General features: G+C 38.7%; 1 protein-coding gene across 3 annotated transcripts in view; it reads left to right on the top strand.

Annotated features, from left to right (window-relative positions):
- The window catches only part of RSRC1 (arginine and serine rich coiled-coil 1), a 365,671-nt gene that overhangs the window by 25,145 nt on the left and 313,095 nt on the right, over window positions 1-27,431 (top strand). For all 3 annotated transcript variants that reach the window (XM_039488069.1, XM_039488067.1, XM_039488068.1), the window contains 2 exons: window positions 280-476; window positions 6,197-6,322. In XM_039488069.1, the coding sequence (XP_039344003.1) occupies window positions 289-476; window positions 6,197-6,322 (314 nt within the window). In that variant the 5' untranslated portion in view covers window positions 280-288. The remainder of the gene's footprint in view (window positions 1-279; window positions 477-6,196; window positions 6,323-27,431) is intronic.

Below are 27,431 nucleotides of genomic sequence, written 5' to 3'. Positions count from 1 at the left end.
AAAGGTACTTTGCAGTTTGTAACAAATTTAATACCATAATATGTTTTAAATCTAAAATGCTGATAAAATAACTCATTTTAATCTGTTGATTTACAAACATAAAGCTGCTGATCTCTCTTGTGCAAAATGACTATGCAACTAGGAACTTAAAGGGGTAGGTTTTTTCCATTCTCTGGCTGCCCACCACCACCATGAAGTAACTTGTACAAGCTACAGTATTATAAAAATAAATGCACACTGCAATCTGAATTTTATAACTTTTTTCCTGTTTTTAAATAGCTTGTAAAAATGGGACGTCGTTCCTCAGATACTGAAGAAGAAAACAGAAACAAAAGAAAAAAGAAACACCGTAGACGTTCATCTTCAAGTAGTTCTTCAGATAGTAGAACATACAGCCGTAAGAAATCAGGAAGGAAGTCAAGGTCAAGATCACGGTCTCGAGATCTCCAATCCCGTTCACATTCTTATGAAAAAAGGTGAATTTATAATACTTTACTCGGTGTTACTTTTGTCTGTTGGTGGGGCAGCTTCAGTTATGCAGCAAGGCTAAGAATATTTGAATACAGTGCATGTTCTGGGTAATTGTCACGCAAAATCTGTCAAACACCTGTTTTGGGCTTTCGTAGCAAAATTATCTGTCTTGCATGATACTATTGTTTTTCCGCTTAGTTACAAACATCACTGCTGTGAATGTAAGTTTAAAGTAACTTTTCTGTTTAAACAAACACCTGCCATCAGACCCCATCAGAATTTTAAACTCTGAATTTGGATTTTTTTTTTTTTTTTGGAGAAAGAGAGGACTAATAGTTTATGCACTGATTTCAGCATAAGTAATTTCACTCAGCCAGTCATACACAACTATGTGTCTTTGTGCTGCTAGCTTAAAACAAAGTTAATCTAACAAGCCACGAGTGTGATGGAGGAAAGTAGACTTTTAAAATGGCAAGGTTTGAGTGAGTTTTTCAATTAATATTTACACTTATTTTAAAGGTTAGTTTTCTGCTATAATTTTTATCCTTTTGCGATGTGGGGAAAACATTCAATAGTTTAGTCTGTCCTCAAGAAACAAACACTTCATGCCAATACCTCGGCTAGCTTCTGCTTGATGTAAAACCTCTCGTTGCTGGGCATGATGACCAAGAAGGTGGTATCAAACTACTCCAGCAGCACCTAATCTCCCAAAAATCCTGGATGCCTCTTAATCTGGCTTCAGATGGGCAGAGAACCAAGATTGTGCTTGTTGCACCGATGAAGCCAAGTTTTAGATAATAAAGGTCAGACTAGTTGAAGAATACCTATCTTGTACTGCTACATTTGACGTAATTCAGCAGCAACTTCTGATCAATCACGTAACATTTTATGACATGAGTAAACAAGTGCACTTGTCTAGTTTTATTCTTTTCTAATCCGTCATAAATCATGATGGGCAAGTCCCTCATTTCCCCATAAGCCTAGACATGTGGAATCCTTTAGGCCTAGTTCTTTTTTTCTCCTCCTGCTTAGCATCTACATAGAGCCCTTAGGGGACATAGCAAGATGACATGGGCTTCAATGCCAAAAATATGCTGATGATATGCAGCTTTGTGAATCTCTTTCGTCTAGTGCAGATATGGATATCTCACAGATAAAACAGAGCTTGAGGGAGATTGGAGTCTGGATGAAGACCAGCTTACTTAAATTGAATCCAGAAAAGACCAAAGTGTTTGTTTGCTTTGAGGATCTGGCTATCAGTTTTGCCTCACTCTCTGTTTAGGGCATTTGCACCTGACAGTTAAGATGGTATTACGCCTCAGGGTCAGGGATGAATCGAGCATGACCCTTAAAAATCGAATATCAGCAGTCAATAAGAGGAGTAGGAAAGGTTGGAGAGAGGTTCTGGAGGCCAAATATAGTCTGTTAGGTAAGAGATTAAAGTCCTGGATGGTAGTGTTCTCTGAAATGCTTTCAGTTCCATGTGCACGCCAGTTAGGCAGAACTGTAGGGTCTTTATGCATGGATTAGACAATAGTTTTGGGAGGAAGGATTTAGGCTTATTAAGAACTGAGGAACCTTTTGGGAAAGGAGGAGCCTGTACAGAAGGATGGGCTCCACCTGAACCAAAACAGAACCAGATTGCTGGCATATAAAAATAAAAAGGTTGTAGAGGAGTTTTTAAACTAAGGGCTGGGGGAAAGTCGACAGGTGCATGGAAGCATATTCCGACAGAGACATTATCTATTAGAGGAGGATTTGTTAAAGGAGATACTCTATGCTAGTAAAGAGCAGAGGATAGAGGTTGATAAAGTACAGGTAGAAGTTGATAGTTATGCAAGACACACCTTCACCATAGCATTCTTCAGAGAACCAGGATGGAAGGAAACTAAATAGCATGTTCAAAAGCAACAGCTCTTCAAATAGGACTAACTCTAATTCAAAAGCTCTACTGACAGCCTGCTAAGCAGTCTTTGCTATATTTTTTTAAATTTTTGTGCAGTAATAAATGGCTATCCTGATCGGTGCTCTGTAAATACATATAAATACAATAGTGAGACTGTACTGGTTCAATTACCAGTGGTTCTGTAGTTGGCAACTGATGACAATCATTTGTCCCTGTTGATTATTTTTTTTTCCAGCTGTCTTTGATATTATTGGCCATGAAGTTGAGGAGAAACAACTGTTAACCCAGGCAAAGATAGATGCCAGACTCTCTTCTCTTGCAGAACACAGTATTTGGTAATGGCTTATCAGGCCATAGGACCCTTGTATATTACCAAGATTCTGTTCTTGTGCTCACTTCTTTTAAGCCTACGTGATGTCACTGAGAGAAAAAAAGGTTGAGGTTATATGGGTTGTGATGTCTCCAGTAGGCAGAGAACACACACAGCTCTGCATGTCTGTATTTCATTGGATCCAGCTGTTTGTAGTTCATTAGTTGACACGTCTTGCTGGGTTTAGGGCTTGGATGAAGGTCAGCTGACTGTAACTCAATCAGCCAGAAAAGATTGTGGTTATGTGCATAAATTAGGAGAAGTGACTGGAAGAAATAGTGGAGATGTTGGTATTTCTATGGAGGTAGTCTGCCCTTGTTTATGGATCCATTTGGTTCCTTATTTGTAGGGATGTAATTCTGTCACCATGATCACAGCTCGTCAGAGAACCTGTGAATTTTGCCATTTATTTCAGCTCCATTGTGAAAGCTCACCACTGTACAGAACCATTTATATGGGCCCTGCTGCCGCGCATTAACAGTTTGTTAGTTTGCTTTGATATAATCTTCTTTGTAATGGGACTAGATCAAAGTGAACTAACAAACTGTTAATGTGTGGCAGCTGATCAAAGCAAATGAACAAACTGTTAATGAGTGACAGTAGGCTGTACATGAGCAGTTCATTACTTTGCTTTGATCAGTTATCTCCTCCCCTATGCCTTACCTTCTGCTATGCATCTTCCCCTACCACTAATTGCCGCCTCCGCCTCCCTTACCAGTTAACACCCAACTTATGCCCCTGCCTCCTCCCTTACTCATAACTCTCCTTTTGCACCCACCACAGTATCTCTTCTACCTGCCATTACCCCTTACACTATTTCTACTTTTCACCCTGCCGTTAAGCTGCCTCCCTTCAGCTTTCTGCACCTATTCAATACCCCATAGCTCCTCTGCTCCAGTCTTGCCTACCTCTGTGTCAAACCCCTCTCTGTCCTCTCCTTCCATTGTAACTCATCCCCCACACTCCTCTTCCTAGTGCAGAGTTCCTAGATGGGGCAAGGTTGGGTCTTTGCCCCCCTCATCCCTGGGTCCCATGTGGTGACTACTGCCATTCTCTGTCTTCTCCCTTGTAGGTTCCCTGGTTCTTGACCTCCCACAGCCCACTCTCCTCCGAGCTTGCCCAGTTTCTCTTCCCACCCCATCACCAGAGGAGGAATGGTCAGGTTGGGATCTCACATGGGTGGTTTGAACCAGTCTCCATCAAACAACTGGCCAGGGCACCAGGCAGCACCTCTTGCTTCATGCCAGGATGAAGAGACTTTTCTCCAGAGAAGCACCTCAGAGCCTGGGATCCATCAGTGAAATGTTGAGCCTGGGCAACAGGTCTCAGCGAGAGGCTAGGACGAGAGATGGGTCAAAGATTGCGGGAATGGGGATTGAGGACTTGGGGACCTACCACGGGGAAAAAAGGCAGATAACAGGAGCTGTCACCACAAGGGACCTGGGGCATGAGTGAGGGGCGAAGACCCAGCCCTCTCCCATCTAGGAGTTCTGCACTGTGGAGAAGGATCTGTGGGGTGGGGTGGAAGAGTCAAAGTGGAAGGGGGAACAGATGGAGGAGAGGCCCTCTCATATCCCAGCACAATTTGAGCACTGATTAATACAGGGGTTCTCAAACTTCATTGCAGCGCGACCCTCTTCTGACAACAAAAATTACTACAGGATCCCAGGAGCGGGGACCAAAGCCTGAGCGCGCCTAAGCCCCACCACCTCAGGGGGAAGGAGGGGCAAAGCCAAAGTCCCACTGCCCCAGCTGGGGTGCCAAAGCTGAAGCCCAAGGGTTTCAGCCCCAGGCAGGGGGCCTGTACACTTAGCTCTGCTGCCCAGGGCTGAAGCTCTTGAGCTTGGGCTTTAGCCCTGGGCCCAAGCAAGTCTAAGCCAGACCTGGCAACCCCATTAAAATGGGGTTGTGACCCACTTTGGGGTCCTGACCCACAGTTTGAGAACAACTGGACTAATAGTTTGTTTGCGCTGATCTAATCCTGTTTTTAAGAGGATGACATCGAATTCTTAATGCGCGGCAGTTGCGTCCACAAGTTGCAGTGACCATAACACAAAATTATCTATTATTTTATCATGACTGTGCTGTAAATTATGCATAATTTTACTGTGACAAAATCAAATCCCTATTCACTTCTTGATTTCCAGGTACAAGGTGTGGCCCAGAGAGTGATGTTTGTTTTTTAGTATCCACACTTGGACAGGAAGTAACCTTTCTTCTTTTGGAAAGGTGCACGTCCACAGTGATACATGTCTCTGTCATCTAGAGACTGGATTATAGCAATGCTTCTATATGGGGTACCTATTAATACTACTCGTATATCAACTAGTGCACAATATGGTAGCTCAATTGAGGGGTGTAACAGTCACTAGGTTAATTGTGAGGCGGAGGGTCATCTGAATCAGGGGTTCTCTACTCTGACATTTGTTTCCCTTATACAGTTTCCAAAACAAGTCTCACCTCTTCTCCCAGGATTTGGATTGGGAAGGAAGAGTATCTTAGTGGAGGTTGTAAGAGTTTTGTTTTGAAATGTGGGGATTTGTGAGGATCCTTGTTTTGGGAGTAATTTCTATTTATTATTGCTTTTTTAAGAGTTTTTCCCATGTGTTAAACGTGTACCCAGAACATTGGAAAGATGCATTTTTATAAACTGAAATAAATAACTGAAGTGAATTCCATCCTTCTCTACTCCATTCACGTCATTGAGGAGGAAACTTCAAGTTGTAATTGTGATAATTGAAATTATATTATTATTGGGCATTTTAAAAATATCAGGATATGTAAATTCAAAAAGCATACATAAATGAAAAATTAAGCTTACCCATTACAAAAGTTAAGGTAACATAAATATATTAAGTTAATCATATAACAAGAACAGGATAGAAAATACTGCATAAAGGCAATATGGCTGAAAAACTATGTGCAGTGCGGCTGTGGGAAACATAACTTTATATATCCTGAATTTTATTTTTACCATTGCAACCTTAGTCCCCAATCCTGCAACGTATTCCATGCAGTTGATCCTTAGATCTACATAGATCCTGCTATGGGATGTAGTCCTAAATGTGAGTTTAACTTGATATTTTGTATGTAGAGGCCACAGAGAGGCAACGCGATCCAGTAAATTGGGCTCTGGACTATGTTCTGTTCCTGGCTTTGTCATTGACTTGTTGCATGACCTTGGGCAAGTCACTTCACCTGTCTGTGCCTCTGTTTCTCCTCCCACTCTTTTGTCTATCTTGCCTGCTTAGAGTGTAAGGTCTGTGGGAAAAGAACTCTCTCTTACTATTTGTACGTACCATACCTAGCACAATGGGACCCTGATCTCAATTAGGGCCTCTAGGTGCTGTTTTAATAAAAATAGATTATTTGAGTGTCCTTTTTAAACTAACATTGATAGGTGCTTTTTTTAAAAGTAGGAGTGTGCCAATAACACATTGTTATTTCAGACGCAGACATCGATCTAGCAGTAGCTCTTCATATGGATCCAAAAGAAAACGTAGTCGTAGTCGATCGAGGGGCCGAGGAAAATCCTATAGGTCTCAGAGATCAAGATCAAAGAGTAGAACAAGAAGGTATGATTGTTTTCATTTTCTCCTGCCTTTCTTCCCCCCAGGAAGAAGAAGTAATCAAATAGTCATATTTTTAGTTTTGTAATTGATTTCCCCCATACTTTTACTAAGAAATGCTGTTATCATAGATTCATTTTAAATTATTAAATGATTTGTTGCTGATTGTTTAAAATGTTCTAAAAGCAAATTAATATTTTAGATTTCAAATGAAACATTCTAAAAACATATTTAGATAAATAGAATTTAGCTAAAATCTATGATTAAGCTATAATATATCATAGAGAGAATTCTAAGAAGTTAGCTATCTGCTCTTTGAATATATGCTGCTTTGGTCATTTTTTAAACTATTGACACAAAATCAAGGCCTTTAAGTTAATATAGTTGTGCTTTTTCTTTAAAAGTAAAAAAAATAATTTAAATGAGAATTATTTAATACATCAGTTTGTCATATAATTAATTTGACAAAAAAACTGACTTCTGAAAATAAAACTTCTAACAACAACATCCTGGAGTACCGATAGCCTGTGAAATTCAATATAAAAAATTTTAGAGAAACCAAATCTTCAAGACAGAAGGAAGGAACCTTTTAAAATCAATGTTAGTAAAGATCAAGATTCCTTTTTTGTAAACTTCAAGTAAAAGGGGAAATTCTTTTGGTTTGAGAGAACTTTACTTACAAAAGGGCTCTCTGCAGCATTATAAATAGAGCCTTATTCTTATTAATGGACAGTTTTTTTTTTTTTGTTTTTGTTTTTTTTCCTTTGGGACTGCAGGATTCCATTTCTGGTCATTTTCCTGTCTCACCATGTGAAATTAGCTTATTCTTCAGTGGTTATATCTTTTATACAAGCCATGTGTGTAGTGGTTATGTCTGGTGGACTCTGCCGGGTATCCTCAGTCTCCAGATAGCTATGGAGTTTGGGATATGCTAGCCATCAAACTGGCATGTCATTTCAAATTCCCTGTAACTTAAAAATTCAAATTGGGGAACACTTAGGCTTTGTCTACACTATCAGGGTAAGTCGACCTAAATTATGCTACTCCAGCTATGTGAATCAACGTAGCTTAAGTCGACTTACTGCAGTGTCTACACCGCGCTGCTCTCATTTCGGTGGAGTACTGGAGTCAACCGGAGAGTGCTCTGTGGTTGATTTAGCGGGTCTTAGACCCACTAAATTGACTCCTGCTGCATCTATCACAGCAGCATCTATCCCCGGTAAGTGTAGACATGGCCTTAGATGAGAAGATGAAGTACATACTGTGCATTTGGCTGGTCAGATGCAAAGGACAGCTAAAAATGAGCCTTAGACTGGCTTAACTGTAACAATCTGAAAATTCCTTGCCTGTTCGCAGATAGGTGGTTTTCTGTGAACCAGGCATATAGTGGCTTTATGTAAGGTCTGTTTATTATTGGCTTATCATAGACCAGCCCTAATTACTTTTCTTTTCTCTCCCATCCGTGGTCCTCTCAAAAAGAGAGGGTTTAAAGTTGATGCAAATTTCTGATGTTTCATGCTCAGATGTATATAAAACCAAGATTTGCAGACATATGTGGTGTGGAAAGCTATAGCTTTTTTGGTAAATCTGATCGTGACTAATAGGGGTTTTTCATAATAACAAGCAGAATTGTTATTAAAAAAAACTGACCATATTCTAAAAGTGTATCCAGGTTTCAAAGAGTATTATAGCATGTTTTAATTTTTTTGTAACTTTAAAAAAAAAAGTTTCCTACTCTTATTTAAATGTTTATCCTCAGAAAAAATCTGTTCATTATCAATGGCTATCAACATCATTGCTTTAGTCATTCTCTATTGAATTTTTCTGGCCTATATCCTGTTACTGAATGATAACTACCTACAGGTGAGGCACCCAGTTCTGAATTTTTGTATAAAGTATTTAAGTGGTGTTTTAGTTTTAAATATACCTGATTTTCTAAATATGGCTAAAGAAATGAGCAGTTCTTTCACCATCATTGTTCATATGTGCATTATAACTGTTGTCTGGATACTTGTTTCTTCAGAACATGTGTAGTAGCAGTTTGGTTATTTAAGCAGCTTGATTGGTTCTCTAAATGGACTTTGACAATAACCAGGCAATCACAATAGCAGCTGTTGAACTCAGTGGGAATACTTGTGCATAAATGTTTGCTGATTTGGCTCAAAGTTTACAAAAAATTGGGTTTAAAATAATTAAATGGCAAAAGCATAAGGTGCAAATGGAAGTATATTTAGTAAGCCAGATATTGAATTTTAGGGACTATAGGAGCTACACAGTAATTTACAGAGCTGAGGGTTTTAGTGTAATTAAATATAAATACCAGGTAATATTTAAATGCTCAAAGTAAGACTAATCGACTAAATCAGTGTTTCCCAAACTTGGGACACTGCTTGTGTAGGGAAAGCCCTGGCAGGCTGGGCTGATTTGTTTACCTGCTGCGTCCGCAGGTCTGGCTGATCGCGGCTCCCACTGGCCGTGGTTCGCTGCTCAAGGCCAATGGAAGCTGATGGAAGCGGCGCGGGCCGAGGGACGTACTGGCTACCGCTTCCAGCAGTTCCCATTGGCCTAGAGCAGCGAACCATGGCCAGAGGGAGCCGCAATCGGACAGACCTGCGGACGCGATAGGTAAACAAACCGGCCCGGCCTGTCAGGGGCTTTCCCTACACAAGCAGCGTCTGAAGTTTGCGAAACGCTGGACTAAATGATTTGAGCTTTTGGTAGTTAGTCCCATGGTACAAAATGTTACTTATTTATGAAATGTATAGTGTTTACAACAGTCTAAATTTTACATAATTATGGAAGCATTGCTGTAGTTCACTTTTAATTACTAATCTCAAGCATGTTTTTAAGTAAATAGGTATGAGGAGTACCCTAAACTGCAAAAGGAGAAGGGCATTTAACACATTGAAAGCTTACAAGTAAAGCTCATGAGGTCACACTGGCTGCTCCACTTTGATTTCCTAGTATGCACCATGCTGTGGTGATACAGCTACCGTTAACCATGGATTAGGCTCATTTCTAGGAAGGAGTTATGTCAATTACTATTTTTTCCCTTGCAAGGATTAAAAGTATATGCTAAATAAAATAGCAAAAAACATACAGAACATTGTAAAACTTTGCAAGATTATTCAAAATCACAATTGACTTTACCCAGATAACTGGACTCTGTTTTCTGTGATAACACTGTGTGTGTCAAGAGCTGGGTGGTCTGACTTCCTGGGGGTATTTAAAATGGACAGAAGGTAATATTTAGAATCAGTTACACTGCTTGCCTCTTTGTACCTACTTTATTTGGAGGTATTTAGCACTTAATTTTTTTAAATAGTTACACAACAGCTTTAAAGCAGAATCTGCTGGCATTTCCATTATAAACTTAATTTTGGGGAAGTGTTTTAATGTAGTTTTTTTTGTTTTTTCCTTGTTGTGAAATTTGGTGTATACTATATATAATGCAGTATAGGATCATTTAAGGGCTGGGCTGTGATCATGAGCTGCCTGCTACTTACTGCTAATGGAGTTGTGCTCATGTGGTAATGGGGAGTGTGTGCTCTTGGTGCTTAAAGATTCAGGTTCAATCCCCAATAACAGCTTGTGGAGTGTGAAGGCATATGTACATCCATGGGTCTACTCATATGTTCTCTGGTTGAATTGGAAAACTGCAGGATCTGGCCTTCTAATTATACAGTAAAGTTATTTTCTCATTCTGGATTTTGTACTCTGAATTTCCTCTCAGTTTCAAAGTTATAACTGTTATCTAAAATAATCAGCCAAGTTCTGTTTCAGTTAAGATGTGCTCAAATTGGCTAAATGATGAACAATCATACAGTATATTAACGGTAAGGTGTGTGGTAGAATTATGTAACATTTTAAAAAAGAAATTAGACACTGCTAACAGTAGATACATACCAAGGCTTTGCAGCTCTTTTTATCCCTTTCTGATAGCTTTTTTTTCTTTCCCCGCTCCTTTCTTTTTCTGTCACCGGTGTCTTTCTGCAGCTGCTATTTTGCAATTCTGTGACTAAAAGGCTGTTAGTAGCACCAGAGTTCTGTCAAGTCTTCCTTATTCATTGGTGCTAATGGTAGTTATAATACAGTAATGTAACATATTTCATACCCCAATGCTACTTTCCCATCTCAAAATCTGTCTAGTGCGCCTGAAGTCCTGTGGCTTAAGGATTTGTAGTGCTGTGGTCATTGCTGAATAAGACTCCCCTGTGAGTATCTCATATGGCTACCATAATTCCAAAGCTGGCTGTCATTAACTTTTTTGTTCGTGAGTCAATGTATATTTTACATCTGATTCAAAAACTAGATGCTGAAGGCTAAAGTGAATATTTATTCATAGAGAGTCTGTGATGCATGTGACACTTTTGATGTCAGATAAGGAACCTGATTTTACAATCTAAGTAAACTGAATAAGGAGTGGGGGAAGAAGGGATGCAATGCAAAAGCAAAGTGACTGAGCAGTTGTTTAGTACACCTTATCAGTTCCTTGTAGGTGTATAGAGGCTGTCTGCACCACTTCCTACACTTGGAACAAAGTGTGGAGTTGTGAGTGGAAGAAAGAGAGCAAGGATTCTGCAAAGGTGAGGAGGGAAGTTGGCAGATCATAACCAAAAAACATTAGAAGCTGACATCAGAAATGTGTTGAAGGCTTCAATAAAAGAGAGTACCTTCTGGTCATGTAAGCATCTCGTATTCTAAGGTGAATTTATGCAAAGGATTTCTCAGCAAAACACAGCTAACTGCCATCTGTTGAATTTCTATAGCAGTAACAAAAGGTGCACAAAGACAATTTCTATTAGTTTAAAAATAACTCTTGTTGATGTCCTGGCAGTGGAACATGGAGGACTGGAGTTAAAATGTCTTTAGTTTTCTGGGTTGGGAACCTGAAGAGGCAGCTCACCCAGCCCTGTGTATTTCTCTTTGTTTTTTAGATGACTTCCCTCTCTACCTCCTTATGTTCCTAACTAAAATTTGGAGCAGTTCTGGTGAGAGTCACACTCACACCCCATCTCAGACCTGGATGAGGTTGTTGCAATGTGGGGCCTGAGTGAGGTTAAAAAGGGGGTTGGGTGGCTGGGGAGTGTGTGTGTGTGTGTGTGTGTGTGTGTGTATATTTAACCACATCTGATTCAGAATATAGTAACTATTAGACTTCCTTGTCTCCATTAAAAAGTACATACGTTCTCATGACAAGCTATGTTCATAAGATGACAACCTGTTTGCTTTACAGTACCATATAAGCATCATGTGATGTGACACTTGCTTTAACAAACACTATTTTTTGTTGAATAAGACATCAACTAGGCTCATGAAATACATGTAACCTTTTTGCTTTGTTTCTTGAAAGCTTTATCCTGCATAGCCTCTTCTCTGTCAAATATTTTGTACTTTATGGAGTGTGGGTACCACTTCTGAGCACTTGAGGAAGGAACATCTTTCTCTGCTATTTTGTTATCCTCCATTTGAGTTCTCGAAAGGGAGATAAACACAATAATTGATCACAGTGAGAAATGAATGTAATGAACTGAAGTGCGTAGGGTTTTGAGTTTTTTTTAATGGAAAATATTACCCATAAAGTTTACCTCTAATTTTATTTTTTTGGTCATGTCAGTATTAAGTTTCTCCAGCTTCATACAGGTGTTGCTGAAATTTGGTAAAATTGTGTAATCCAGTCACTGTGCACCAGGAGTCAAACCTGAGCTTTCATGACTACTTTATTTTCCTATTTTTGACAGAGAATTTCAGGGTCTCAAGGCACAGGAGAAGATGGTGTAAAGAGGAAGTATTTACATTTTGTAGGTATTAAGGATTTTTAGGGGGAAAAGATTGGGGCTAAATCATAGAATCGTAGGACTGGAAGGGACCTCGAGAGGTCATCTAGTTCTAGTCCAGTCCCCTGCACTCATGGCAGGACTAAGTATTATCTAGGGCCTAGGCTATATCTGACCAGTGTTTGTCTAACCTGCTCCTAAAAAATCTCCAATGATGGAGATTCTACAACCTCCCTAGGCAATTTATTCCAGTGTTTAACCACCCTGACAGGAAGTTTTTCCTAATGTCCAACCTAAACTAACCTTGCTGCTATTTAAGCCCATTGCTTCTTGTCTTGTCCTTGGAGGTTAAGAAGAAAAAATTTTCTCCCTCCTCCTTGTAACAACCTTTTACGTACTTGAAAACTGTTATAATGTCCCCCCTCAGTCTTCTCTTCTTCAGACTAAACAAACCCAATTCTTTCTATCTTCCCTTATAGGTCATGTTTTCTAGACCTTCAGTCATTTTTGTTGCTCTTCTCTGGACTTTTTCCAGTATGTCCACGTATTTCCTGAAATGTGGTGCCCAGAACTGAACACAATACTCCAGTTGAGGCCTAATCAGCGCAGAGTAGAGTGGAAGAATTACTTCTCATGTTTTGCTTACTACACTTCTGCTAATACATCCCAGAATGATGTTTGCTTTTTTTTTTTGTAGTAGTGTTACACTGTTGACTCATGTTTAGTTTGTGATCCACTATGACCCCCACACCCCTTTCTGCAGTACTCCTTCCTAGGCAGTCACTTCCCATTTTGTATGTGTGCCTTAATTGTTCCTTCCTAAGTGGAGTACTTTGCATTTGTCCTTATTGAATTTCATCCTATTTACTTTAGACCATTTCTCTAGTTTGTCCCAATCATTTTGAATTTTAATCCCATCTTCCAGCCCATCCCAACTTGGTATCGTCCGCAGACTTTATAAGTGTACTCTCTATGCCATTATCTAAATCACTGATGAAAATATTGAACAGAACTGGACTCAGAACTGATCCCCGTGGGACCCCACTTGAGATGCCCTTCCAGCTTGACTGTGAACCACTGATAACTACTCTCTTGGAATGGTTTTCCAACCAGTTATGCACCCACTTTACAGGAGCTCCATCTAGGTTGTATTTCCCTAGTTTGCTTATGAGAAGGTTATGCAAGATAGTATCAAAAACCGTACTAAAGTCAAGATATACCACATCTACTGCTTCCCCCTATCCACAAGACTTGTTACCCTGTCAAAGAAAGCTATTACTTATCACCTTATTATCTTTTGGGTTTTCACAAATTGCTTAATTATTTGCTCCATTATCTTTCCAGGTACTGAAATTAGGCTGACTAGTCTGTAATTGCCCAGGTTGTCTTTATTTCCCATTTTATAGATTGGCACTACATTTGCCATTTTCCTGTCCTCTGGAATCTCTCTTGTTGTCCATGACTTTTTGAAGATAATCACTAATGACTCAGATACCTCCTCAGTCAGCTCTTTGAGTATTCTAGGATGTATTTCATTGGGCCCTGGTGACTTGAAGACATTTAACTTGTCTTCAAGGGATTGGCTTGGATTACTAGCACAGAAATTGAAACGATTTTTGGAAAATTATTTTAACTAAGAGCTGGACAGGACCTGAATTGGGTTAGTATGTTCTTATATACTGTACTGCAGGGGTTCTCAAACTTCATTGCACTGCGACCCTCTTCCGACGACAAAAATTACTAATGACCCCTGAAGGGGGGACCGAAGCCTGGCCCCCAGGCAGGGGTGGGGGGAGCAGAGCCCAAGGGCTTCAGCCCTAGGCAGGGAGCCTGTAACTTAGCCCTGCTGCCCAGGGTTGAAGGCCTCCAGCTTTAGTCCCGGGTGGTGGGGCTCGGGCTCTGGTTCTGGGCCCCAGCAACTCTAAGCCAACCCTGGTGACCCCATTCAAATGGGGTTGTGACCCACTTTGGGGTCGTGACCCACAGTTTGAGAACCGCTGCTGTATTGTTACCTCTCTGAGACCACTGACATCTTGCTTTACCTCCTTCCCCCAATGTCAGTTGTGAACGGCCACCGCTTCTGAGCTACTGCAAGCAGCTGTTGCAGAACATGAGACAGCAGTGAGGAGCCAATGCACAGCCTTCCAGTGTAGGAGAGAGAGCCATCTGGTGGTGAATACTGTTGCTCTTGTTGGCCAGGAGTGAACTGGGGCTCTTCTCCTGAGGGTCATGGTCAGGAAAGAAGACGTAATGTGGTGGGAACAGGTCATGAGTAATGTTGTGGGTGGAGCTGGTGCTGTGGGCAGAGCCTGAGGGATTATCACCACCTACTCTTTTTCCAGTTTGATTCTGGAGCTGGAAGGAAGACAATGGGTGCTGATGAGCACTCTAGTCAGACAAGAACACGAGATCTTTTATTTCCTAGTAAAGGATAGAACAGAAATTACAGTTGAGCTTGAGGAAGGGCAGGTTGGGATCTCAGAGTTAAATTAAAGAAAAGTAATGGGATGTCAGATAAAGAAGGAAATAAAAATGGAAGAGGACCTTGACATATTGAACATTACTGAAAAATGGTGGAATGACCTAAGACAAATGGGACCTGGCTATAAACTCCACAGGAAGGACAAATTAGGCCAAAAAGACTGAATGGTAGAACTATATATAAGAGAGAGCTTTGACTCTAATGAGGCATCACTGAACATACCCACTGGGTGTGAGGGAATGGCTATTAGAAAAAAGTGAAAGCTTCAAACTACTACTTAACCACCAAAGTGCTAATTTGTCCTTTAGTAGCAGCTGTTACATACATTGTTATTTTTACTCACTCCATATTGGGAAGTTGGACCTGTTTAGTACTTTTTTTTTTTTTTTTTTTTTAGTAGAATGGTAGTTAAAAGTGGTTGTGGAACCAAAACGGCTGCTGAAAGGGTATCAGGGCTTCTGGAGAATAGGAGAAGAGAGGAAGTTCCATATAGTCCAGAAAACCTTTTATATATGAAACAAAGCAAAACAAAAATCTTAAAAGAAAGTTAGACAAGAAATATATTCAAAATACTCTTAACAGGAGTACACATTTTCACACAGTAAACAGTTAGTGTGTGGAACTCATTGCTGCAAGACACAACAGAGATAAAAAATATTGAATATTCTAATAGTAGTAAACTGCCAGAATGTACATTACCTTTTGGTGCACTTTTTCAGTGGCTGAAAGCACGAAGCTGAAAATTTACTCAAGGCATATGTACAATAGCTTACTAATGTGTTCCCTAGCGTGGCTTATTGTTGTTCATCAAATGTTACAGTTGAGCAACACAAGGGTTAATGATCCCTAGAATAAGTGTTCTGTATCCATTTTACTCACAATCTTTGTCTGCCGGTTTAAATACTGATATCAAAGACTTGAACCTGGGTTTCCTCTGTGGTAGACATAGCTTCTCAAACTGTTCCAAAATGAATGTAATACTTGGTCAGTAAGTTGAGGCATCTTTCATCTTTTCATTAACAGTATTCAAAACCCTTTCAAATATTTCAAGTTTTGATTAAAAGCCTTCAAATGGAAGCCAACAAAATGAACAAATGTGACACAAGCAGCGCAGTTATATTAGAACATTAAAAGTTCACGCTATCCATTATTTTTTGACCACCTGCTTGTGAAAGGTGGTACATTGACAAACATAAGGGCTACAGTATATTTAATCATTGAACAGATACAGGTTGGGATGTGGCAAGGAAAGCACAAGTTTTCCTAGACCACTGTGTGTCTCATTCGTCTGCCAGTGTACTTCCAACTTTGATCAGGAAGAATCAACTTTAAGGGTGAGCAATTGTAATGATTTTTCCACTGGCAAGTGGACTGAGACCACAAAACTCATTTGATATTGGAGACTGAAGAGCCGTTAACTATATTTTAATTCCTTTTTACCTGGCCTGGATTTGAAACAGTGATATAGAGTCTGCAAGCTGTATCTCATTATCTCATTATCAATTTCTTTTCTCTCCCCAGCCTCCAACAACATTAGAGTACTTTGTGCTTTCAAATTAATGAGCCTGTCAGTGAAAGTATGGCCAGTCTAACATGTTTTTTGTAATTTTGCTAACAGGAGTTTTGTAAGGGTTAATAATAAATGATGTACAGAGCTTCGAACATGTAAAGCACTTGAAGTATCAAGTATTCTCAAAAAAATTGTAACGTTAAATCCTGTTCTAGTTATTTTTAATATTTTGAGTAGGTATTATGTTTTTGTCACCTAAATGGATTTTTCTTACTTTATCTCAGAACATAAGAAAATATGTGCATATTGCAATTATTTATTTTATGTCAGATGCATCTTAAGAGTCAAGAAGTAAGGCTGCCAAGCAATGCTATAAATTTAAAACTGTCCTACAGCAAGATAGTATGATGCAAATATGAATTAATAAGATCACAAACTGAATTTCAGCAAAACAACCATGATTTACATTAAATTAGGAAATTTAAAACCGATTTAGTTTGTTTTACTGAGCATTTGCTTAATAACATTTCGCCTTCTTGCAATCTTTTTAAAGACAATAATTCGTCTGTGAAATGCAGGCACATCCTCAGTAGAAAAATTGAAAGCAACAGCTCACTTTCTGAAACCACACATATAGTGATAGAAAGAAATATTTCTGCTCTACAAAATTTAATAAATCATCCCATTTCCTAATTTGATCATATTAGATGCTGATGTGGAAGAAGCATTTCAAATACCATCTCCTCATTAATATACATCAGTCTGGGGAATAGAATGGAATACTTATGCAGAGATGTCACAGTTACTGTTTCTTAGTTTACTAAGTGGAACAGGTTGATGTGATACTGGGTGCTATTTGTCAATGTCTTGTTAAAATGGTTTGGGTCGAGTTATGGAGTCCAGAAAGACGGCGGCTGATAAATCAAAAGTGGATTGAGTGGACAGGAGGCAGTGATTGATACTGTGACAGGATATGAAGAAAGGAATCTTGATACAAGCATGCATGATATTGAATATGAGAAGGAAAATGGCCCTGGAGTATGGATATTATTCAGGGGAATGAGAATAATAATATCAGCTTGAAATTATTGCTGGGTGAATATTAGGATAGTTCTTATTAGAGTATTATGCTTCTCTAGGATGGAAGAACTAAAATATGTATAATTTATATGTGCATAGAGTATTGACCTATGTCTTGAGTTTATTACAATTGTTTTTCCATGGTAATAGAAAATAACTGGTTTTTTTTAATACATCAAATCTCGTAATTTAAATCTTTGAATTCATAGGGCTTTAAACAGAATAAAACAAAGGATACTAAACCTTATTCCTTGATTTCATGCAATCCAGTGATTATAGAGTACTGTATTGTAATTGTGTTTAAATCTGAGAGTTTGTTTTTTATTGTCTGTTAAGCATTTTGGCTTCTACTGTTACCTGAAATTGAAAGCTGCTGTCATGAAATATTTTGAATTCAGTTCAGTTTTTAGGTACTTCGACAATTACAGATCTAGATACCTAATGGATGAGACCTTCTAAAAATGATCAAGGTTGGTAATGTTGGTATTTCTGGATTACCAATGAAAAATATTTTCTGCCCAAGATTTTTATTTGAAAATACTTTACACTTTAATTACAAATTTTCCTCTTTAACAGATTTAATGTTGAAACGTGTGCATGCTGTTGTAAGCAGGTGGAAAGGAGACTACTTGCTATGGGTAGTTTCAGAAAATTCACATTTATTTTTAGGTTAAAAACAAGACAGATGTTTGAACTTTCTGTTGTCCTGGCATTGTAAACTAGAATTAATTCATGGTCAACCCTGAATTTGTCAGAATTCTTTTAGTTTAGAATGTTTGCATCCTGGAAGGATGTGGTCTCCTACTTATGCAAAGAAGTACAGTGTGAAAAAGGTCAAGGAATGAAAAATACTAAATTGTGGACAACTCCACCCACTCAGTGTACTGGCTACTCACGTGCAAGATAGCACTAGGTTAGGGGATAATCTTTAAAATGCATTGCCAAAATTATGAGTCACATAAAGTAAGACGTTACTGCTGGAATTACAGGAAAGTGTGTTTCTGTTTTGTTTTAAGCACTACTTCTGAAAACTCTCTACTGCTTCAAACACAAGTATAGGGCTTGATCCTGCTCCCGCTGAAGTCATTGGAAGTCTTGCTGTTGACTGAGCAAAATCAAGCTCATCTTCAATCTCAAACATTTATTAATGGCCAATGCAAACAATAATAATAGGCAGCAGGTTTAAAACAAATAAAAGGAAATTCTTCTTCACGCAGCGCACAGTCAACTTGTGGAACTCCTTACCTGAGGAGGTTGTGAAGGCTAGGACTATAACAATGTTTAAAAGGGGACTGGATAAATTCATGGTGGCTAAGTCCATAAATGGCTATTAGCCAGAATGGGTAAGAATGGTGTCCCTAGCCTCTGTTCGTCAGAGGATGGAGATGGATGGCAGGAGAGAGATAACTTGATCATTACCTGTTAGGTTCACTCCCTCTGGGGCACCTGGCATTGGCCACTGTCGGTAGACAGATACTGGGCTAGATGGACCTTTGGTCTGATCTGGTACGGCCTTTCTTATGTTCTTATGTTCTTAATAGTACAGCACTTTATTACAGATATTAGGCTTTTTGGAAAATAAAATCCCGTTCAAGATTCTGTTGCTTAAAATGTTCCGTCGTTTTACAAATACTTACTACTTTTTTTTAAGAGAATGATTTGATTTTCCTTAAGTAAAGATTCTGAACCATCAGCTAAGTATGCAATGATACCACTAACAGAAAATGTGAATGAAAAACTTTTAAGATGACCTATATGGCAGTACTGTCAACTAGCCTGAGCAGACTCTATTGATACTGTTTGCCTTTTATTGTTAGACCATTCCATTTTATCGGCTGCATGCTGACAGTCTGGGTCATTTTATGTGTGTTTGTGGTGAAAGTGCAGTAGATGTGGGATAAAGGTTTTAGTGGCATGAATTGGGGCTTAGAGCATTAATCAAAAGCATTGAAACAGCAATGCAGTCATCTCAAATCCATGCCATTAAAACCTACCACACTATTATGTATTTTGGTCATGCCGCATGCATTTAACAGAAGAGCACTAAATTTTTTTATGGTAGTTATTGTGTCTCTCCACTTGTAAGCCAAACTGCCTGGATACCACATCTCTACCTGAGAAGACTTGGGAGGGAACATAAGAACTATCATACTGAATCAGACCAGTGGTTGGTCTTGACAATTGGAAAAATGGGTCTTGACTTTAAATTGATGTAAAACAACTGTTTCATCTCATGATATTGAACCTCAAAGATATCACTGGTCTAGAAATGAATATTGCTACTCCTGCATGTCATCTGATTTTTTTTGATGGGAAAGTAGAAAATATGTCTCTGGAAAGTTAATTGTCCTTTTATAACAAAGCATCTATCTGAAAGTTGCTTCGTCTCTTGGAATGATGTTACTTCTGGTAGAGATGTATTAGTGAACAAAGTGCGGGTGAGGTGGTTAGAAGCTCATTATAAATGCGCTTTATCATAAATACAGCATAATATCAGGCTCTGCAGTTGTTTACATAGCTACCATGATGTATATGTTTGTAAATATGTATTTAATCTCAGTGTCTAAATATTTGAAGTATTTGTTTTGGCTGTGTAAGTAACTAAAGCGCTGCAAAATGTCAGAGAGTTCTTCAGATGAATCCTTTTTTACACAAGATAGCTATTTGTCTAGATACACTTCATTGCAAGTAGAGATGGTGAAAACATTTCCAACAAAAAAAATTTCCAGTGGAAAATGCCTCTTCAACTAAAACTAAAAGGTTTGTGGATGTGGGAAAATTCAGTTTGGTTGAAATTTATTTTTTCAAAAAAAATTGGAAATGAAAAATGTAAGAATTTTTTGTTTTGATTTAGGTGAAGGGTGTAATTTGCTCATTTTATTTGTTTTCTGTACTAGAAAAAAGTGAATGGTTTTCCCATTGAAATGAATGCAAAACTTTAATGAAAAACAAAAAACTAGTGGAAAATTTAAAACAAAACTATTTTAAGTTCTTTTGACATTTCCCCTGAAATATACTTGCCTTGTTTTGACCAGCTCTAAATAAAAAATGCCTATTTAAGTATCAAGTTGTAGTAACAGCCTCCCCACAACTTTTAAAAATCCTGGTAGCAGCATGCTATCAGAAACTTACATTTCACATCCATAACATCAGATGTCAGGTCATTTTGATTTCCTTCCAGTCAGTTAAAAATAACTTGAAATTTAGATGTGCATTTTAAAATTAATTGCTTTGTGTTCTGTCTGTTTTTTAGGCTGCTGTATTTATACACAATATAGGGAAGCCTGATTTAATATACTATACTTTTAACAACTATATTGGTATCCTGCTAAATGTAATTTTATTAAATTTTCAAATCCAGTTCTTTTGGCTTCAGTAACATCAAAAAGTTCTTGGCATTTATTGGATGCTGGAATTGAATCTGAAGAATAAAGCAATACAACAAGATTTTGTGCTGTGTAAGTGTGTATAAAATCACTGTTCTGTTTTAGTCCTTTTATAAGCTCATTTGAAGTGAAGCTGAATGCATAGCATATCTTAACTATTGAACAATTATGCAATGTTTCTATTGACAGATATTTTATTAAAGCATCAATAATGCACAGCTATATGTTGTGGGTAAAACTGCCCAAAGAGGTAAACACTGAAAGCCTGTATGTTTGCTTGTCATTAGCATGGTGAATAAAAAGAGAGCTATCTCTGTCAATTAGCTATCTTCCTGGCATTATCATCATCGTAATAGTTGTTGTTTCTATCATGGTATTGCCTACAGTGTGCTAGGCCCTTTCCAAATATCGGAAGACACAGTACTGATCTCAAAGTGCTCACAATCTAAAGCAAGCAACAAAGGAAGTTGGAGCAGAGAGGAATAAAATATACTTAACTGATTATTTAAAACTTTACCACAAACTGCTTCTTCCTATGCATTATTAGTTGGCAGTTTCTTGTAGACATCATGCTAGACATTTTTTGGAGGGCTTTGAAGGAATAGAGGGGGTAGTGCCCTTGTCGGTTAGTTCAGGGAGGGGGGATTAAAAATAAGTGAGGATTATTGTGAGAGAAGAGGTTAAATTAGGAGTGGAGGGTTGGAGGAGATTGAGTTTGCTATTAACCTCAGAGCAGAAGGCTGATGCAAAAAGAGACAATGGTGGATAAATGAGGAGGAGCAGAATTGTGTAGGGCCTAGAACATTGGCTCCCAAACTTTTAGGCATCACATCCCCTTTTTCGAGAAACCCTCACGCCCCCCCCCCACCTCTCCTTTACTATCATCCAACTCCCCTTTTAACAAATTCAGTTCTTAATTTAAAATTAAAAATAAACACAAATAGTTTTTCTTGTCACAAAAATTTAATAAAAACGTAATTTAAAATAAGAGCATAAACAAAATTTAATGTGAAGGATGAAGCTGCATTTTCTTCACGAGTTGGGAAATCCTGGATTTGAAAGATGAAAGTGTGCAACAAAAATACTTTTCAACATCCAGTCAATTCCTTTGTTTCATTTTTATTATGACTAAACTTGAAAAGCTTTTTTTCTCAAAGGTACGTTGATGAAAATGGAAGAATAATATGTAACGCTTCTCCAACTTTTGGGTAAGTTGGGAAATATTTTATCCATAATTCCTCCAGGCTTAAGTTTTCGAAAATATCTTTTGCACTTGAATCGTATTTCATTTAGAGTGCTTGTTCTTGCAATACTGGGCAATGAATCAACATCAATGTTGAGCGGATTACATGCTAATTTATGAATGGGGTTGCCAGCATCCTCTTTACAAAGTTCTTGGAAACCTTTATTTTCAGCGAGTGATGAAAATGTTGGAAAAGACAAAAAGTTAGGCATCTGAGCTTGTGTTCAATGTTTCCAAAGCTTGATTTTTTTCCCCGTAAATGCTTTGATGGCATCATGGTGCGCCATAATGTTTGCAGCGTTGTTTTCTTGCAGCTTCATATTGAGATTTGTTCAAAGATTCAAAAATGTCCATGAACTATGCCAGTGGAAGTTGAAACGTTTTTGGTCTGTAAGTGCACAGTATAACTCTTCTTTTTTCTGTTGCTTGAGGAAAATTTCCACTTCGGCTTTCAGTTCGAATAATCTTGAAATCATGTTCCCTTTGGAAAGCCATCATACCTCCATATGAAACAAAATAATTTTATGATCCGCTCAGAGATCTGCACAAAGAGCTGCAAAAAGTCTCGTATTTAAAGCGCTGTTCTTCATAAAATCGAGAACTTTGGCCAAATTCGATGAGTCGTGTAGATCATCTGGAAGGGTTTTAGTAGCCAACGCTTGCCTGTGTATGACACAGTTGTGGTTATGGCTGGATTTTTTTTTTTTCACCAATGTCACAAATCCAGAGCGAGAGCCAAGCATCGCTGGAGCACCGTCTGTGCATACACCAACCAGTTTTTCCCATGGAAGTCCTTTTTTTTTTTTTAAGAAAAAGTCGGAAACTGTTTTCATAACATCAGAAGCCTTTGTGGTCGTCAATTCCTTTTGAAAAAAGCAGCTCTTCTTTCACAGTTCCATTGTTAATTAACTGAACGTAGATGAGCAACTGACAGTATTGTGCTACATCAGTGGTATTGTCACACTGAATTGCGAAAAAAGAAGCTTTCACTGCCTCCACAACTTGAAGTTTTAGTTCTTTAGCCATGTCATCAATGTGACATTTCATGGAATTGCCGGAAAGTGAAATTTCTGATATTTTTTTTCTTGCTTTTGGCACCAAACACACAGCTGCTTTCATCAAGCCAGGCTTCACAAGAGTTTCTCCTATTATGTGCGCTTTCTTGGCTTTAGCGATGAGCAATGACCGTTCATAAGATGCTTCTACCACTTTGGCCAACGCTTGATGAAAAGCTCCAGTAGTGTCCAGCTTCATGTGTTTTAAATTTTGAAGTTTTAGCAGCAAAAAACTCTTTTGGTTTGTCTTTCAAAGCGCTGTGGTTCTTTGTCAATGGTCACTCAAGACGACGAGGTCTCGGGCATCATTGCTGAGAACTGTGTGGCATACTATGCGTTGAGGATGATCGGGCCCCCTTTTTTTTTTTCCATGACAGTGAAACCATACTTAATGTAGACTTCATCATACTTCCTTTTGTTAATTGTGGCCGTAATATACTAATAAAAAAAATCTGATTTTCCTGATTCATGAATAATAACGGATGCAAGTTAATTTGAGTTATTGTGAACGTTTATTTACTACTAATATTATGTATGAACGTGTGCTGCCCTATATATACCCCACCACCAGTCCAGCAAGTAGCCGGTTTTGCGCAGTGAGTGGTGGAGGTAACCACTCCCATGTTAAAACAGTCTCAAACACTCTCGTGAGCCAGCTAGGAAGTTTTAAAAAGTTCTATTGCTTTACTACATTGTTCTTTGGCCTCCCCACTGACCGAAACGGCATTCCTGCACATCGAAAGGCGGCAAAAAAAAAAATCGCCTTTCATGGTATGAAATTTGAAAACATTGCAGTGTTATACTTTTATTTATAGTTGTATATTTATTATTGTATTTTGTTATACCTTTATTCTTGTTTACTTATATTTATAATCAAAACCAAGAACGTTAATATTTTATTGTAGTTAAATATAGGCCTGTAACTGGACAATTTTATTAAAAGTTATTATTTATACAGAATATGTATAATTTATTGTCAGTTTATTAAATAAATAAAAATTTTACGCTGATTTTTTTTAATGAAAATTTCACAGCCTAACCCCCCTCTTGGAATTTCTTCACACTCCCCCCCCCCCGGGGGGGCACGCCCCCCAGTTTGGGAACCAATGGCCTAGAAGATAGGGACAAGGAGCTTGAATATGATTCTGTGGAACATGAGGAGCCATGTGTGACATGGTCAGAGTAATGGGCAAAGAAGATTACCTTAGTGAAAGTTTTTTGCATGGGATTAGAGAGAATTGCTGCAAGTGTTGGGCTGGTGTTGGCCAGAATAGAGGAGTAATCAAGATAAGAGAGTGACAGACCTTACCTCATGTTCACCATTTTCTAAGGGAAGATCTGGGACTGGGAGTTTGCTGGTGTCACCCTGTATGTAGTTAATGAGTGGCTGGCCAGAGCATTTATGTCATTCAGCTGGGAGTGATTTTGCATGCTAGAGATTGTGTGAGCAGGACCAGGAGTGGTTTGTTCTAGACAGTTTAGCACTGTCACATATTGTTAACTATGTAGAGCCACATAATAAGGGACCTGAGTAAACATTGTCTTTGTGGAGGTGGGGGATGGAATGGGTGGAATATAAAATTACAAAGCTTGGTTAGATACTTCAAAACATATATATTCAAGTAAAGTACTTGAGGACATTTTACATTCCACTTCAAATACAGAATTGTGGCCAGGGGAGAAGCTGGTTGAATTCACATTATTGAACTTGTTCGTAGAGCCTTACATCCTTTGTTGATGGTAAGGTCAGACCATGTTTTGTTCTGGTTCCATCAATAAACTAACAACATGTAAGATTTCTCTTTTGGAGTTGGCAATTGCATTAGAGGTTACATTACTAATAGGCTCTTTCTTTAAAAAAACTTTTTAGCTATCATCATTGAGTGTCTCAGAGGAAGTAAAAAAAAAATTTGTCTATGTGAATGCAGTGAAAAAATAAAGAGGTGAAGCAAAAGCTTACACAATATCCTTGAGCAATAATCCACCGATGAGGATATTACCAAGATCTAATTGACCGCTTTGGGAAATTAAACTTCATAAGGCAAAGCCAAGGGCTCTTAAGTTATCAATAAGGCCAGATAGCTGCTAGTGACAGCTGCTTTGATGCCTTTCATTGATATAAAAAAGCTAAATCATATGAATTCATAAGTGTTGTTCGCTTACTGCTGAGTTCTACTAAGTAATGATTCTAATTATATATTTTTTTATTTTATCAGCACTCCAGGTGCTATATTTAAAGAATGAGATTTAAGCATAACTTCATATATGTCTAATGTGACATTTGTTTGCTGGGGGGAGGGATAGCTCAGTGGTTTGAGCATTGGCCTGCTAACCCCAGGGTTGTGAGTTCAATCCTTGAGGGGCCATTTGGGGGAACTGGGGTAAAAATCTGGGGATTGGTCCTGCTTTGAGCAGGGGGTTGGACTAGATGACCTCCTGAGGTCCCTTCTAATCATAATATTCAATGTTTCATTTGGAGAAAGCAGTGGAAAACCAGGAAAAAAAAATTGAACTAGACTTCTTTTGTGGAGGGTTGCTTCATTAATATGACGCATCCATTGTACCACCCACTTCATTCTAGGCTGACTTTGTCCTTTTAAACTTTTTTTATGTCCCTCCCTTTCTGTAATTTGACCACCATTATGCTCATATCTTTAATAATGAAGGTAGGAAGTACAGTTTTAGGTAATTGTTATGAAGGCAGCGCCACAGATCAACATAAAACAGGTGTTTTAAAGATGTATAGGTCATAACAAGGTAGTCATTTATCTCATATATATATATACCTAATTTCCATTTGCCTAGGGAGTGAGAATATCCATAAACTTGAGTCTCCAGAATGGTGATGATATCCCATGCTCATTTACAACTTTTTAAAAAGTATAATTTATCCATAAAACTAAAAAAGTTAATGATTGGATTCAGTTTCAGAATTTATTTTAGTGCCATTACTTTTCATTTTCTTTTCTCTCATTTCGTCTGTTTGTTGCACTCATTTGTTGCTTCATACCTAATATTAAGTTAGTGTTTGTGGACATTACTATAATACTGTTACTAATACAGATATAATTGAGATGTCAGTAGCAACTCCATAGATGATGTTGCTTTGGGATTTGTGCTTAAAGCAAGACTAAATTCCCCTTTATTTCACGCAAATAGCTTTAATTATTTTCCAAATGAGTTACGTTAGCTCTTTAAAGGACCAATGAATTTTTAAAAATTAATTGGTAAAATATTCACTAACCTTGCTGAGAAAACACTTCAGCATGTTTTCTTTCTTAAATTTTCTATTGGTTTCCTCTCATTTCTTCTGGTTTCTCTAATGCCAAACTTCACCCTTGTGCACACAAAGTAATAATATCTCATGAAATAGGTCACCTATGCAATTTTTAAATTAAAACCAGAATTATTTTCCTTATTTAGGGTAACCTAATTAATTTTTGCCAAGATTATCTGATGGGACTGCTTAGTTCTCTCAGACTTCTAATTTCAAGTACTATCAACCTGCCTCATTGATTCTCTAGCTGTGCTTTGCACATGTTCCTGGTGAGCTAAGGAGACAGGCTGGAGAGTAAGGAATGGACTTTGTCAGAGAAAGGAGACTCTGGGGGTCTTGGAGGAGAGCTGGGAAGTAGAGGCAGGCAGAACTGGCAGGGCATGAAGGGTTAAGAGGTAGGGGTGTGTGTGAGAGAGAGAGAGAGAGAGAGAGAGAGGCAGGCATGTACACGCATATGGGGGTGGGGTGGGGGGTGTATAGAGGAAGGATGAAACTGCTGGGGCCCTATGGCTTCCTTAGTTCCCCATTTCACCAATGCAGCAGTGCCATGGGAGCCCCCCGATAAAATAATGGTATGGTCCATGCATGTACACTTCTTCCTCACTATTGGTGCCTTGGTGTGCACAAGAGCTAAGGCATCAGCACCAGGAGAACCCTCTTTCCCACACCCCATGCTGTTTGCAGAAGTCTTTCCCACCCAGATCCCCAGACCTTTGACTCTCTCCTGTGCCTTTATATCCCTGCTAAAGTTTGGTCTTCCTCTATCCCCCAAAACATTAATTCCCTGTAGCCTGACTAACCTACAAGCCAGCCTACAGCACTGCTGATGTGGTTGGGTAAGGGAGATGAGTAGGGATGTGGAGAGAGGAGGACTTGAATGGGAATTTGGGGGTTAGTATGGTTGTGAATGGGGCCTGGGTGTGTGTGAGAGTAAAGGCACATTGTGCAGATGGCCAGTGGTTGTGATGGTGAGCCTTAGTACTGAGGCATCATTGCACGAATGGGCCTTCCACAGTGCTGCTGTATTAGTGGGCTGGGGAGTTGAGGCAGCACCAACAAGGGAGCCTTTTAAGTACTCATGACTCTGTGGTGAGACAAAGGGTTTCTTTCACCCCAACTCAAGCTGTACAGCATAGTCCCTCTTGAAGCCAAAACCCACAGGTAATATCCTCTTACTCACAGACGTCCCTACCCTTCCTTTGGTTCCTCTGGTGTGCCATGGTATCAGTACTGCAGGGAGTCAAGAGAATGAGAAGTAATGTAGAGGGGCAGGAATTAGTAGGATTATATGGGGGAGATAATTTG

Source organism: Mauremys reevesii, linkage group 9, assembly GCF_016161935.1.
Source record: "Mauremys reevesii isolate NIE-2019 linkage group 9, ASM1616193v1, whole genome shotgun sequence".
Taxonomy (NCBI): Eukaryota; Metazoa; Chordata; order Testudines; family Geoemydidae; genus Mauremys; species Mauremys reevesii.
Note: the sequence above shows the minus strand (reverse complement) of the source record. Positions and strands in the feature narration are given on the sequence as shown.